Genomic DNA, 15,869 nt, shown 5'->3' with positions numbered 1-15,869 from the left:
AGATAATAAAAAGTAAATAAGTGTTGGTGCCCAAAAATCTAAACTTAAGAAAACATAGAAGTCTTCAAATATTTAAATGCCCAAATGGTTAAACATTACAAAAACGAAATGCAGAGACAAACTCCATGAAATCTGTTTTCCTTCCTAAAGGATCATGGAAACATTGAACAGCAACAAAAAGGAAATTTAGGCAATAACCAACATGCACTTTGTTTAAAGAATGATTTGCAATTATAGCATGATCTCTATGACTACCAGATATATCAAAGACTTTATAGCCAATGAAGTTCAATAAATTACTCGATTAGACAGCGATCTGCCTACATTTTTCAAACATTCATCAGATTAGAGTCAGAGGGTTAGAGCACAGAGAAAGGACTTTCATCACATTGAGTCTGCTTCAGTCAAAACAACAGTTTCAGTCAAAACCTAACATTTTCCAGCTCATGGCCCATAGCTTTAAATGCCTTTGCATTGCATATTTACATATAAATACTTAAGAGTTATGAAAGTTTCTGCCTCTACCACCTTACGGGAACTGAGCTCCAGATCCCCAAAACCACGGGGTTGAAAAGCAATCGTTTCTCACATTCCCTTCAAACCTTCCGTCCCTTATCTTCAATCTATGCCTTCTGATCCTTGATTCCTCCAAAAGGGAAAGTTTCTTCCTGACTACTCTGTCTAGGCACTACACGTCCCCTCTCAGTCTCCTCTGCTGCAAGGAAAACAACCTCTCTCTTCATAACTAAAACTCATAGTCCAGGCAACGTTCTGCCAAATCTCTGCTGTTTCATGTATTTAAACTATTTTATAAGATGTTGAAATACAAATAATAGTGTAGCTGCATAATGGTATAGTAGTTGAAAATAGAAAACTTCCAGTTAGATACATAGTCTTGAAATTAATTTCTGTGCACAATCTGTACACTGCAAAGTTAAATGGTCACGAAACAAAAAGCTGACATTTGATCAAGGGGTTGAGAGATATGGTGACAAGGTAGAGCTAGACATTTTGGAAAACTGACTGTACGCATGGATGCTGTCACTGAGGGATGTGACACAACTCAAGTGTCACTCAACTTCAGGATGTCAACACAACAGTATGGACTTCTTGGGCCTCATGGCCTGTTTCCACACTGCAGGGATTTTATGATAATCATTGAGAATACAAATGCCAATAACAAGAGGCTTAACAAGAGGAATAGGCTTTCAAAAAAAGAGAAACAAAGTGGAGTAGATGCAAACCAGCTTGATTCACCAGAAGAGCCCAAAGGGTGGAAAGCAACACTCCCTTTAATTTCCCTATGCTGCGTGCCCTCTACTGCATGGTGTCTTTAGGATTTTCACTTGCCCACATATCTTAAAAGGGACTGCAACTTGTGCATTACCTGTTTTCCCCTGCAAGATACCATATTTCTATGTGACCATACATTTGTGACATTTGGAGTGAATGTTAATGGGGAATGGGGAATGTGGAATGAGAAGAGGAGCAAAGAAATTAATCTTATTCTGATGCTGGTGAGGTTAGTAAGAGACACTAAGGAATGGAATGAGGCTGCTGCTCACAAAAAGGCATTAACATTTGACTCAAAGAGCCCTTTAGAAAATATTGAGAAATACAGAATAGAAGTAATGTATATACTTAAAGCCTAAGACAACTACAGGAAAGACTGAGAAAATGAATGGTGATGAATCAGGGCACAGATTCCACAGTCAAGTATCAAGCTTGTAGAATTAAAAGATTGTGAATCCAGGTAACATAAACGGAATAAAGCAGGGCTTGATGGGGGCCAAAATGAGGAGCTCAGAGTCATGGGCCAAATTCTAAAGCAGCTGCCAAAGCACTGACATGGATAGACATAGATTACATAGGGATAGCAAAGACTGGAATGGATATAACTTTGTGTAGTCATGAACCAATACTCAGGTTCAGAGGTGATTGCGGATAGGGAATGATTCCCACAGCAAAGTATCAGTGAAGATACTGGTAGAAATTGCTTTAAGAAATCAAAGGAAAGCAAGTGTAGTATATACAGGGCGACCCTCGTATCCACAGAATCATTTTCGCGGTTTACTGCGGCCGGAACATACTACAGGGAAACTTCCAAAACCAGGGACTGGGGGCTGCTGGGAAGGCATAGAGAAAGAGCAGCTAAAACAAAGCATAAACCTGAAGCTTTACTAAGTAAGGGAGTTCAACATGGGTGGGGGTGAGGGGGAGCAGGCATCTTTCTTTTTCTAACTTTGGCAGCTGTTTAAGAACATTCCAGATGGACACATCTGCAGGATGCATTAGTGGTTGTATAAGCTGAAGCTTCAGGATTCAGACCTACAGTGGTGATAAAGTTACAGTTCTGCACCTGTGACGTTTCTACATGGGCATTTCATGTGGCCTCATGCAGGTTAGCAGTGCACAGGCAGGGAGGAATTGGCTAAGCACCAGGTACAAAAAGAGCATATCTTGCTTGCTCATCAGTTTTCCAATTTGGATACTGGTTAGGATAATGGTTCCTCAAGGCAGTGGTGCCAGTGTCGAGTCTGTGACTCCACAGACAACTCAGTCACACAGGAGAGTTTGGAGAAGAGTGGTAGAGCAAGGGTGATAGGGGATTCCACAGGCAGCGGACCCAAACATTTTTGCAGCAGTAAACACTAGTCCAGGATGATGTGCTGCCTAATACAAAAACAAGGAAATGCAGTAAGTATCCTGTATCTGGTGAGAGAGAAATAGTGAACACCAAGTCTGGTTTGACTCTTTGGAAGTGTTCAGAGTTCAGAAGAGGAGGCATATTGGACTCAAAGTACACCAGAACTGTGGTTCTGTTCACCGAGCTGGAAGTTTTTGTTGCAAACGTTTCGTCCCCTGGCTAGGCGACATCATCAGTGCTTGGGAGCCTCCTGCAAAGCGCTTCTTTGAGGTTTCCTCCGGTGTTTATAGTGGTCTGTCCCTGCCGCTTCCGGTTGTCAGTTTCAGCTGTCTGCTGTAGTGGTTGGTATATTGGGTCCAGGTCGATGTGTTTGTTGATGGAGTTTGTGGATGAATGCCATGCCTCTAGGAATTCCCTGGCTGTTCTCTGTCTGGCTTGCCCTATGATAGTAGTGTTGTCCCAGTCGAATTCATGTTGCTTGTTGTCTGCGTGTGTGGCTACTAAGGATAGCTGGTCGTGTTGTTTCGTGGCTAGTTGATGTTCATGTATGCGGATTGTTAGCTGTCTTCCTGTTTGTCCTATATAGTGTTTAGTGCAGTCCTTGCATGGTATTTTGTACACTACATTAGTTTTGCTCATGTTGGGTATCGGGTCCTTCGTTCTGGTGAGTTGTTGTCTGAGCGTGGCTGTTGGTTTGTGTGCCGTTATGAGTCCTAGGGGTCGCAGTAGTCTGGCTGTCAGTTCCGAGATGCTCCTGATGTATGGTAGTGTGGCTAGTCCTTTTGGTTGTGGTATGTCCTCGTTCCGTAATCTTTCTCTTAGGCATCTGTTGATGAAGTTGCGCGGGTATCCATTTTTGGCGAATACCTTGTATAGGTGTTCCTCTTCTTCTTTTTGCAGTTCTGGTGTACTGCAGTGTGTTGTGGCCCTTTTGAATAGTGTCCTGATGCAGCTTCGTTTGTGTGTGTTGGGGTGGTTACTTTCATAGTTTAGGACTTGGTCTGTGTGTGTGGCTTTCCTGTATACCCTTGTAGTGAATTCTCCGTTCGGTGTTCTCTGTACCATCACGTCTAGGAATGGGAGTTGGCTATCCTTTCCTTCTTCTCTCGTGAATCGGATTCCTGTGAGTGTGGCGTTGATGATCCGGTGTGTTTTTTCTATTTCCGTGTTTTTAATGATTACAAACGTGTCATCGACATATCTGACCCAGAGTATGAAACCGGAAAGCAACAACACCCCCAGATTCTATGGATTACCTAAAGTACACAAACCAGACATCCCACTCAGACCCATAGTATCACTACCAGGGACACCATCATACAAACTGGCCAAAGAACTACAACAGAAACTGAAACACCTGGTCAGCGGATCCAAACACTCTATACAATCAACACAGGAATTCTTGGACATCATCAGAAATATACACATAGACAAAGAAGAAACCATGATATCATTCAGTGATGGCACTGTTCACTTTGATTGACAAAACCCTAGCCAGAGAAACAATAGCCAACCTACTGGACATACAGAACAGAAAACTGGACGCTGAACCTATCAACAAAGACGGCATACTTAAACTACTGGACTTGTGCCTCACAACACACTTCACATTCAACAACCAGATATACGAACAAATCAACGGAACACCCATGGGATCACCAATCTCGGGACTCATAGCAGAGGCAGTTATGCAAAGGTTAGAACAAACAGTCCTACCACAAATTCAACCCAAACTCTGGGTCAGATATGTCGATGACACGTTTGTAATCATTAAAAACACAGAAATAGAAAAAACACACCGGATCATCAACGCCACACTCACAGGAATCCGATTCACAAGAGAAGAAGAAAAGGATAACCAACTCCCATTCCTAGATGTGATGGTACAGAGAACACCGAACGGAGAATTCACTACAAGGGTATACAGGAAAGCCACACACACAGACCAAGTCCTAAACTATGAAAGTAACCACCCCAACACACACAAATGAAGCTGCATCAGGACATTATTCAAAAGGGCCACAACACACTGCAGTACACCAGAACTGCAAAAAGAAGAAGAGGAACACCTATACAAGGTATTCGCCAAAAACGGATACCCGGGCAACTTCATCAACAGATGCCTAAGAGAAAGATCACGGAACGAGGACATACCACAACCAAAAGGACTAGCCACACTACCATACATCAGGAGCATCTTGGAACTGACAGCCAGACTACTGCGACCCCCTAGGACTCATAACTGCACACAAACCAACAACCACGCTCAGACAACAACTCACCAGAACGAAGGACCCGATACCCAACATGAGCAAAACTAATGTAGTGTACAAAATACCATGCAAGGACTGCACTAAACACTATATAGGACAAACAAGAAGACAGCTAACAATCCGCATACATGAACATCAACTAGCCACGAAACAACACGACCAGCTATCCTTAGTAGCCACACACGCAGACCACGAAACAACACGACCAGCTATCCTTAGTAGCCACACACGCAGACAACAAGCAACATGAATTCGACTGGGACAACACTACTATCATAGGGCAAGCCAGACAGAGAACAGCCAGGGAATTCCTAGAGGCATGGCATTCATCCACAAACTCCATCAACAAACACATCGACCTGGACCCAATATACCAACCACTACAGCGGACAGCTGAAACTGACAACCGGAAGCGGCAGGGACAGACCACTATAAACACCGGAGGAAACATCAAAGAAGCGCTTTGCAGGAGGCTCCCAAGCACTGATGATGTCGCCTAGCCAGGGGACGAAACGTTTGCAACAAAAACTTCCAGCTCGGCGAACAGAACCACAGCAACGAGCACCCGAGCTACAAATCTTCACACAAACTTTGAACTCAAAGCATTAATTCTATTTCTCTCTTTACAGATGCTGCCAGACCTGATTTACTCCAGCATTTTGTTTTTATTTCAGATTTCCAGATCCTTTTTTTTATTATTATGTATACTGGCTCTTATAACCAGAGTCCATGGTCTGCATTGCAATAATGATATGTGTCCTGTGCTAGTGAGCATAAGAATAGGAGGCTCTGAAGGAGGGTCACTGGAATTGAAACATTAACTCTGCTTTCTCTCCACAGATGCTGCCAGTCCTGCTTAGTTTCTCCAACAATTGCTGTTTTTCTTTCAGATTGTCAGCATCAATAGTCCTTTATTTTATTACAAAATAGGGAGATTGATTGATTGAACATATGGCTAGAGAATTGGGGAGAAAGTGAGGTCTGCAGATGCTGGAGATCAGAGCTGAAAATGTGTTGCTGGAAAAGCGCAGCAGGTCAGGCAGCATCCAGGGAACAGGAGAATCGACGTTTCGGGCATAAGCCTGAAGAAGGGCTTATGCCCGAAACGTCGATTCTCCTGTTCCCTGGATGCTGCCTGACCGGCTAGAGAATTGGACAGGGGAAAAACATCCATCTTTCCTGTGATTAGGACTCGTTCAGGGAAGACAAGTTGTACATGTTACACTTTAACAGGTCTGGAACTGATAGCCTTTCAGGGTGATTTGCTAGTGCTGTTGGGAGGGTTTAAGTTAGCTTACAAAGGAAATTGGAATCTGAGAGGAGTACAAATTGGACAGAAATAAAACTGGTAACAGGATATAGAAGCACAACAAGTGAAATCAGAAGGTTGGTGAAACAAAGGTTAGTAACTAGGTTTAACGTTAAAACCTAGTTCAAAAAGATGAACCAAAAGACATTGTAAATCATCTACGTTGCTCTAAATGCTTTGCGCAGTCAGGTGCACAAACCAAGGTAAACGTGTATTACCTAACTGCCACAAAAGCCGACAAATCACCATAGGGCTGCTCTCTCATTTGAGAGAGATGACTGATGGTGACTTAACCTGAGGGCCACGATATTCCAGGCATGGGAAGAGGTTGAGAAGGAGTGTCCTTCATGGTAATGTCAGCTAGTGATGGGAATTAAACACAAACATTTGGCATCACATTGATTCTCAAACCAACTGTCCAGCTGACTGAGCTGAACTGACGCCTGGCTGCAGGGTTATCAAGACTGGGAACTAAATATTAAATATTTAGGAAGGACAAATAAAAGTGAAAAGAGGTGGCATTGCATTGATAGCAAGGAATAATCTCAGATCAGAAAATGCGCAATATCTGTTTTGGATCGAACTACAAAACAACAACCTGTAAACATTGCAGGCAGTTATTTAGAGATTGCCAACTGTTAGTATGGTTCATGGTATTAACCTGGAGATTAGAGAAGCATGCAGCGTGAAGAATACAGTAGCCACATGTAAATCTTGGTAAGGCTATTAAGCACTAATGTTGTGGAGGGTGAATTTTTAGCAGTGCGCTCAGGAGTTCAGAGCAGTATGTTGAGTAATTGACGACAGAACAGACCATGCTAAATCTAGTCTCACATAAGGAAAATGAGATAATTAATACACTTGTTATAAAATAACTTTTAGGATTGAGTGATCATAATGAGATACAATTTTACACAATATATGCAAGTGAGGTAGTTCAATCTGAAGCTAGTATTTTAAATTTAATGAAAGATTGTGAAGGTGAGAGTTCATCTGGGAAAATACATTAAAAAGTATGACAGTACAAAGGCATATGCAGGTAACAGCTAGTCTCAAAGAATTATTTTACAAGTATACATTCTTTCAAAGCACAAAATAAGTCAAAACCATTTATTAAATAGGGCTAATAAATGAAGTGATGCATTGTAAAAGTTTAAAAGAGACCAATAAGTCTGTCAGATATAATAGCATATCCAAGAACTAGATTTTACAGTATAGCAAAGGATGGCACCAGAAACAAAGAAACACAATAGAATATGAAAGTAAATTAGTAAAAAACATTTTTGAAAATTCATAAAAGCTGCTGTAAGTACCAGGAAAAGTCAGAAGAATTTATAATGGAAATAAAGAAATGGCAAAAAAGCTAAATGATTATACTGTGTCCATCTTCACAGAGGAAGATAGTAGACACCTTCAATGATTGGAGATCTAAGGAACTGGGAAGATTGAAGGACTTAGGAAGTAAGTATCAATAAATAGTTGTTTTGGAGAAATTAACGAGATTAAAGGTTGAGAAGTCTCTAGGGCTTGACATTCTACATCCAAGAATGGTGAAAGATGCGACTGTGGAGATTGTGGGTGCATTGAGGATTGGCTTCTGAATTTTATAGATTCTAGAATGATCCCTGCCCATTGGAAAGCATCACGTCACTATTTAAGAAATTTTCATATCAGTAGCACAGAAAATTAATAAAAGGGGAGTTGGTGGACACAGCATACTTAGATTTTCAAAAGACTCTTGATAAAGTTGCCCAAGGGAGGGAGATTAGTTGGCAAAATGAAAGCACATTGAATCGGAGCATGGGTTAAGGATTGGTTAACAGGCAAAAAACAGAGTTGGAATTAAAGTTCATTTGATATTGGCAGACTGACTATTACAATGCCTTAAGGATCTGTAATATGTGGGCCCTATCTGTTGAATGTTCAAAAATGATTTTAATTTGGGAACCAAATGTATATTTTCACTTGATATAAAGCTAGTTAGGAACATATACTGTGTGGCTTCAAGAGATTTGGACAGACTTGGTAGGCAAGAACATAGCTGAAGGAATAAACCATGGAAAATGAGAGGTTTTCTACTTTGGTAGGAAGAACTAACGTGCAGAGTTTTTCTTAAATGGCAAGAGTTTCTCAAATGTACATGTCCAAAGGGATCTAAGTGACTTTATCAATTAAGTGACTCAAGGCTAACATGTAAGTGCAGCAATGAGGCAAGCTAATGTTGGCTGTCATCACAAGAAGATTTGAATAAAGGAAAAGTAAAAACTTGCTTCAATTGTACATAGAACCTTAGTTACACCCCTGAACTACTGTCAGTTATTGTTCCCTTAATCTTAGAGATGATCTTATCATCATAGAGGGATTGCAATGAAGATTCAGCAGATTTATTCAAGGGATGCTAGGGCAAGAGATTGATGAAACTGTGCCTGCATTCTCTAGTTTTGAGGAATCAGGGTGATTTCCCTTTTAGGGTATTTTATATTTTTCAAACTAGGCAAGCTGTTTGCCCTGTTGGGGAGTTTAGGACCACAGAACACAATTTCGAAATAAGGGGTAGGCCAATTTGCCATGAGGAAATATTTTGTGACTCAACGGGTTATGAATTTTTGGAATTCTCCATCCCAGTCAACCACAGAAACTCAGCCATTGAGTATGCTTAGAGTATGAGATTGACAGATTTCTAAATACCAATGACATACGAAAATACAATAGTAAAATAGGACTAAAGCAGATGATTACCCAGGATCATATTGAATGGCAGTACAGGCTGAATGATCTACTTCTGCTTTTATATTCTTCGATACCCACTTTGAGCTAATAGGGTTGATTCTGGAGTCCAAACACAACTAATTGTGCTGAAGTGACAGACTATCAAAGTTATGAGGAAAAAGTGAAAAACTGACTAAATTCGAATAACATAATAAGTAAACTCCACTGTGAAAAAATGATCCTTCAGAGAAAACTTTAAAACTCGGGATCCCTACAATATGAAAGTAGGCTATTCGGCCCACCAAGTCAACACCAACCCTCCGAAAAGCATCCCACCCAGACCCACCCTGTTCCTGTATCCCTACATTTCCTATTGCTAGCCCACCTAGCCTGCATATCCCCAGACACTATAAGGCAATTTCTGATGGCCAATCCATTGAAACTACACATCTTTGGACTGTGGGAGGAAACCTGAGCACCCAGAGGAAACCCACACAGATATGGGGATAATGTACAAACTCCACACAGTCAGCAAAGGAATTGAACCCAGGTTCTTGACACCAAGGCACTAGCATTAACCACCAACACATCATGCCACCCCACCCTTAAGTTTCATCCATAACCTGTACTTGATTAGCTCATCTTACCTGGGCTAACAGTTGTGGAGCAAAATGTGGCAGAGCTTTTGACTCAAAAAGGAAAGATTGTGTGTTTTCATACCTGACCATTACACGATGACTCTTGGCTCCATATGCAAATAAGACTGATTTGAGTATATGGACAACTGAGTGCATGGACAAGTGCTCTGAGAGATTAGTAATGGCACACATAACTCCAGCCTCCCACATTGCCTTGGCCTGCTACAATTTATCCATCATCATGGGCGGCACGGTGGCACAGTGGTTAGCACTGCTACCTCACAGCGCCATAGACCCGGGCTCAATTCCCGCCTCAGGCGACTGACTGTGTGGAGTTTGCACATTCTCCCTGTGTCTGCGTGGGTTTCCTCCGGGTGCTCCGGTTTCCTCCCACAGTCCAAAGATGTGCAGGTCAGGTGAATTGGCCATGCTAAATTGTCCATAGTGTTAGGTAAGGGGTAAATGTAGGGGTTTGGGTGGTTTGCGCTTCGGCAGGTCGGTGTGGACTTGTTGGGCCGAAGGGCCTGTTTCCACACTGTAAAGTAATCTAATCTAATCTAATCTAATCTAATCACAATAGGTCCATGACAAACACCATCACGTAGGCCATACGCTCATCCTGGAACACTCGGATAACAAGGACATCTACATCAGACTTCTATTTACTGACTTTAGCTCCTCCTTCAACACAATGTTTCCAACCAAACTCATTTGTAAACTGAGACCTAGGATTTTCTCCCCCCCCCCCTGCAACTGAATCCTTGAATTCCTGACTCAGAGACTGCGAATAGTAAGGATAGGCAACATAGGTGACCCCAAGGCTGGGTTCTCAGCTCCTTGCTATAATACTTATACACTCAAAACTGTGTGGCCAAATTCACATCCATTCACAAATGTGCTGATAACACCACCATAGATCTCAAAATAACAACAAGATAGGGTGTAGGAAAGACATAGATAGCCTACTGCTATGAATTGAAGACAACCATCTCTCTCTCAATGTCAGTAAAACGAAGGAGCTAGTCATTGACATCAGGAAGCAGAATGGAGGACATTTCCCTGTCTGTATCAATGGTGCTGAGATGAAGTTTCTTTGGAGTTTTTAGGAATAAAGATCACCGACGATCTGCGCTGGTCCATCCATGTCAATGCTGTAGTCAAGAGTGTACACCAAAACTTCAACATCATCAGAGGCTCAGGAAATTCAGTATGTCCACAATTTTTAGAAATGCACCATAGAAAGGATCCTATCTGGATACATCACAGCTTGGTATGGCGAATGCTCTGCTCAAAACCGCAAGAATTACAGAGAGTTGTGGATGCAGCCTAATCTATCACAAAAATCAGCCTTCCATCCATTGACTCCGTCAATACTTCCCATTGCCTTGGGAATGCAACTAAAGTAATCAAAGGCCCCTCCCACCCCAGTTATACACTCTTCCACTGGGCAGAAGACAAAATTTGAAAACAAGCACCAACAGATTTAAGACCAGCTTCTTCCCTGCTGTTCTCAGACTAATGAATGGACCTCTCATATTAGATCTATTTCTGTACCTTCTCTGTAGCTGTCACACTGCATTCTGCTCTACTACCCCAATGTATATACAATTTGCCTGGTTAGCACACAATACAGTACCTTTCACTGTATCTCAGTATATGTGACAATAACATATCCAATCAAAACTCTTTGACACAGATAATCTCTGTCCATGTGGAAAAGCAGCATATGGGAGAATGAAGGAAAGGAGTTGAAAAGATTAGGATGTTACATGTTTGTGCTTGATTGCTATTTTAAACTTATCTAATTTACTTCAGGGTATCATTTCATTAGTTTGCCAATTGTTTAAAAAAAAACTTAAATGGGTGGAACTAGGGTCTATTTGATAAAATATTTACCTTTGCAGTAGGTTCTAATGTAATTTGTTACAGAACAGCTAGAAAAGTGAAATTCTGCACTCACCCAGCAAAGGCTTCCTCGATTACTTCAGTTTTCTGGAAGATAAAACATACAATAACTGTAATTCATCTTATAACTGTAATTCATCTGTCTTGAGTATCACTGGCGACCACAGTGAATTTAATAAGTTTTTTTGGAGTGGCACCCAAGGAATCAGATTAAATGAAGCCAAATTTACAAGTTGCCATGTTGGGATTTGGATTGCTGTCTTGGTGACTCGTCCACTTCCAAAATCTCTTTGGTGTCTTGACTATTAAACCTGTTATATAGGTTATAATAGGTTATACAACTCAACACAGTAACTGTTATTTCGCACCTTGTAAAATTCTGTACTGTATTCTCTCATAAATCTATTAACTCTGATTAATAGTGATAGCTGTTTTCCAATATTTTATATGCGTTCTCTATTCAGCCCGCTCACCATAAAAACATAAGAAATAGAAAATGTGGTGCAGTCAACTTATCGAGCCTACTTTGCCATTCAATAAAATCATGGCTGATTTGGTTATGCTGAAGTCAGCCTTTGACCAAAGTTCCACTACTGTTTAGGGAAGATAATTTCAAAGATCAAACACCCTCAATGCAGAAATTTCCCTTTATTTCTGTCTTAAATGAGAACTCACTTATTTTTAACCTGACCCTCCTCATTTTAGACCCAAGAGAGGGATCATCCCCTCCAATGTCTACCTCGTCAAGCCTTCCATACAATTTTATATGTTCCAACAATGTCATCTCATTCTTTTTGATGCCAATAGGTCCACCACTTGGTGTGACCTCACCAATACTATTTGCAGTTGTATGAAAACTTACATACTTTTATATTATATTCGTATTGCAATAAGGTCAACATTCCATTGCCTTCTGAATCACTTGCTGTCTGTGCATACAATTACAAGAAGCTTACAAGAATACTCATATCCCTCTACATCTCCATCTGTATTACCTTTCCATTTAAAGGACACTTCGCTCATCTATTGTTCTTGCCAGTGGTCAATTTCACATTTTTCTGCATTATATTTCGTCTGCCAAATTTCTGTCCACTCACTTAATCTATGGATATTCCTTTGTAACTTTCTGTATGTTACTCATAGTATAAAGATCAGTAGGAAAGCAAGTTATCAGAAAATTACAATCAATCAGGACCCTTCATCCATTTCATTACTATTGATCAAATATAATTGAGAGTCCAGCATAAATCCTTATGACACTCCACTAGTTCTTTTGCCAACCTGAAAATGCATTTAGAGTCATAGAGATATACAGCATCTGGTCAGGATCCTGTTGTAATTTTCGCTGTCCACTACATCTCCAATTTTGGTGTCATCTGCAAACTTATTAACTGTACCTCTTATGCTCACATCCAAATCATTTATGTAAATGACAAAAACGTAGTGGACCCAGCACCAATCCTTGTGGCACTCCACTGGTCACAGGCCTCCAGTCTGAAAAACAACCCTTCACCACCACCCTTTGTCTTCTATTTATTCCAATTTTTATCTTCCTGCTAATCAATCAATGCTCTCATCATGTTCACCCACAACCTCTAAGACCATGAGCTATTAGCTTGCTTCGCAATCTTTTAATGTGATCTTTTGGAAACCAGAATCTACAACTACCAGTTCTTCGTCATCCACCCTGATTGCTGTACACTTAAAAGGATGCCAATAAAATTGTAAAGCACGATTTCCTTTTCACAAACCATGTAGATTCTGCTTGATTGCATTATGACTTTTTAAACAGAGCTGAAAATGTGTTGCTGGAAAAGCGCAGCAGGTCAGGCAGCATCCAAGGAACAGGAGAATCGACGTTTCGGGCATTAGCTCTTCTTGACGAAGAAGGGCTTATGCCCGAAACGTCGATTCTCCTGTTCCTTGGATGCTGCCTGATCTGCTGCGCTTTTCCAGCAACACATTTTCAGCTCTGATCTCCAGTATCTGCAGTCCTCGCTTTCTCCTCGAAGACTTTTTAAACAGCCCAACATTATCTCCTTAATAATAGATCCTATTTTCCACATGACAAATGTTAGAATAACTGGCTCAAAGCTCCTTGCTTACTGTCTCCTTTTCCTGAATACTTAGGTTACAGTACCAGTATTCCAATTTTCTATGACCTTTCCAGAATCTGAGCAAGTTTGGAGGATTACAAGCAAAGCACCCACTTCGTTTAAAATCCTGGAAGACAGGCCATTAGGTCCAGAGGATCAATCAGTTCCATTAGTCTCCGTAGTACTTTCCCCTCTAATAATCATGGCTATTCTAAGTTTATCCTTCTACTTTGTCCTTACCCTAACTCTTACCCCTATTGGTTTTCCACTATACTAGGGATGCTTTCTTTTATCTTTTCTGCAAACAGAGATACAAAAGGGGAGACATTACCATTATGCAAATATCACTGGATTAGAAAATAAGAGATGAGCTTGATGCAGGTTGAAACCCCATCAGTTGGTTGAATTTAAATTCAGTTATCAAGTCTCAGTGATGACGATCATGAAACCATTGTTACAAAACCCAGACTAGCTCATTACAGGCTTTTAAGGAAGGAAATTTGCTGTAATTATCTGGTTTCATCTACACGTGACTCCAGATCTACAAAAATGTGTCTGAAATAGTCCATCAGTCAATTCAAACGCAGCTGGGAATAGGCAACAAATTCTGGCTTTGCCAATAGTACTAGATTCCATGATTAGTTTTTAAAAACTTGTTCAAAGCTCTCTGCCATTTCCTTGTTTCTCCATTATTAATTCTCAATATCATCTTTCAAGGATCAATGCTCACTTTAACAATTTAGAGTCATAGAATCATAGAGATGTACAGCATGGAAACAACTCGACCATGCCTGCCAGCATCCAGCCCATATCCCTCCAAACTGTTCCTATTCATATACGCATTTTAAATGTTGCGATCGTACCAGCCGCCACCACTTCCTTTGGCAGTTTATTCCACATACGCACCACCCTCTGCGTGAACATGTTGCCCCTTAGGTCCCTTTTAGAAATTCCTCATTGCCTCTAACTGTCTCTCCAACTGATCCATTCCATCTGATAGGACTCACAACCAACGACACTTATTGCAGATATAATCCTCAGTTTAATTTTTTTAAAAATCTTTCTTACTAGATTTCTCTCCTACTCCAATTCCTTTCTTTGTAGTCACCTTTTCCTGCACTACGAGTGCGGGCTACTTAGCCGGTGACATCACTGTGAAACAGGACAAGAAAAATGGGAAAAGGGATTTGATGAGATGGGAAGGAATGGGTAACTCGACTCCAGGCAACGGACCCCAAATGCACATCCCTCGCTCTGACTTCAGAGTTCGACCTAAAACTTGATCTCCTGCCTGACTGAACTGCAAATCTCTAACGCCCCTCCATCTGACCCCATCTCCCTCTCTGACCCCCCCAACCCGAAACATTTCTCTTTCTCTCTCACTCACCACCACCTCCTCGAAGATGCTCTGGAGCTGGGTCTCCATAGAAACCGCCATCTCGCGGCCCCCAGCTGCCGCCTCCCCTTCAATCCACGGAAGTCTCGAGCAGTTTCCGCTTCCGGGCTGAGCCGTTCCGTCTCCTCCCACCCTCCGCCGTGCTCCGACGGCCTCCGCACTTTGGTTCCGAGCCGAAGAGCTGCCCTTTTTTGGTCAAAACCGTCTCGGGTCAAAGTTTCCTTTCCCTGTTTGCAAGTGTGAAATCGAACCGGGGGTGAGAAGAACAATATTGTGGAAGATTTGGCTGCGCATCCAATTTTCAGCTTCACGCGATGTAAACTGATGAACACTTTTACATTAAGCCGGTGCCTGGTTGAAGGCAATGAGGGAGCGAGGCCCCGGCTTTACTGTTTGACTGAAGACCGGAGGTAACCTTACCAGGCTGCAGGGGTGAACGCCGACAGCCACTGCCCCCCAGCGGCACCCGATGGAAACAACGAAGTCCTGTGTGAAGAAAAACCGAAAAAATTGCAGCTGTTGTAAATCAGAAACAAAAATAAAGTTGCTGGAAAAGCTCAGCAGATCTGGCAGCATCTGTGCAGAGAAATCAGAGTTAACGTCTCGGGCTTGGTGACCCTTCCTCAGAACAATAACGAATTCCAACCCAGAGACTGCCTAAAACATTGACTGAAATTCACTTCTTCTACTGAGCCTATGTTACCTGAAATATCTCCCAAAATCTCATTTAGAATCCATCCCAAAATAAAGCTATGTCGGCACCCAAGGCAAGCACTGAACCCACAAGATTATACTCCTTCTTTATGCATGAAACTTGAAGTTTTGACTCATTTCCCGATTGTTCTTTCAAGGGTTTGTTTTAAAAAGATTGGAATTGTTTACATCGAAAGTGGGCC

General features: G+C 41.5%; 1 protein-coding gene across 4 annotated transcripts in view; it reads right to left on the bottom strand.

The window, feature by feature from the left end:
• The window catches only part of med23 (mediator complex subunit 23), a 122,113-nt gene extending 106,768 nt beyond the window's left edge, over positions 1–15,345 (bottom strand). For 2 of the 4 annotated variants that reach the window (XM_043683331.2, XM_043683338.2), the window contains exons 1-2: positions 14,965–15,345; positions 11,537–11,568 (exon numbers count right to left, since the gene is read on the bottom strand). In XM_043683331.2, the coding sequence (XP_043539266.1) occupies positions 11,537–11,568; positions 14,965–15,015 (83 nt within the window). In that variant the 5' untranslated portion in view covers positions 15,016–15,345. The remainder of the gene's footprint in view (positions 1–11,536; positions 11,569–14,964) is intronic. The other 2 variants (XM_043683342.2, XM_087980209.1) reach the window with 1 other exon arrangement.
• Positions 15,346–15,869: the final 524 nt, after the last annotated feature.

This window comes from Chiloscyllium plagiosum, unplaced genomic scaffold (assembly GCF_037043375.1).
Source record: "Chiloscyllium plagiosum isolate Xiang-an unplaced genomic scaffold, Cpla_swu_hap1 HiC_scaffold_3, whole genome shotgun sequence".
NCBI lineage: Eukaryota > Metazoa > Chordata > Chondrichthyes > Orectolobiformes > Hemiscylliidae > Chiloscyllium > Chiloscyllium plagiosum.
The sequence above is the reverse complement of the archived record's forward strand: the minus strand, read 5'-3'. Positions and strand labels throughout refer to the sequence as shown.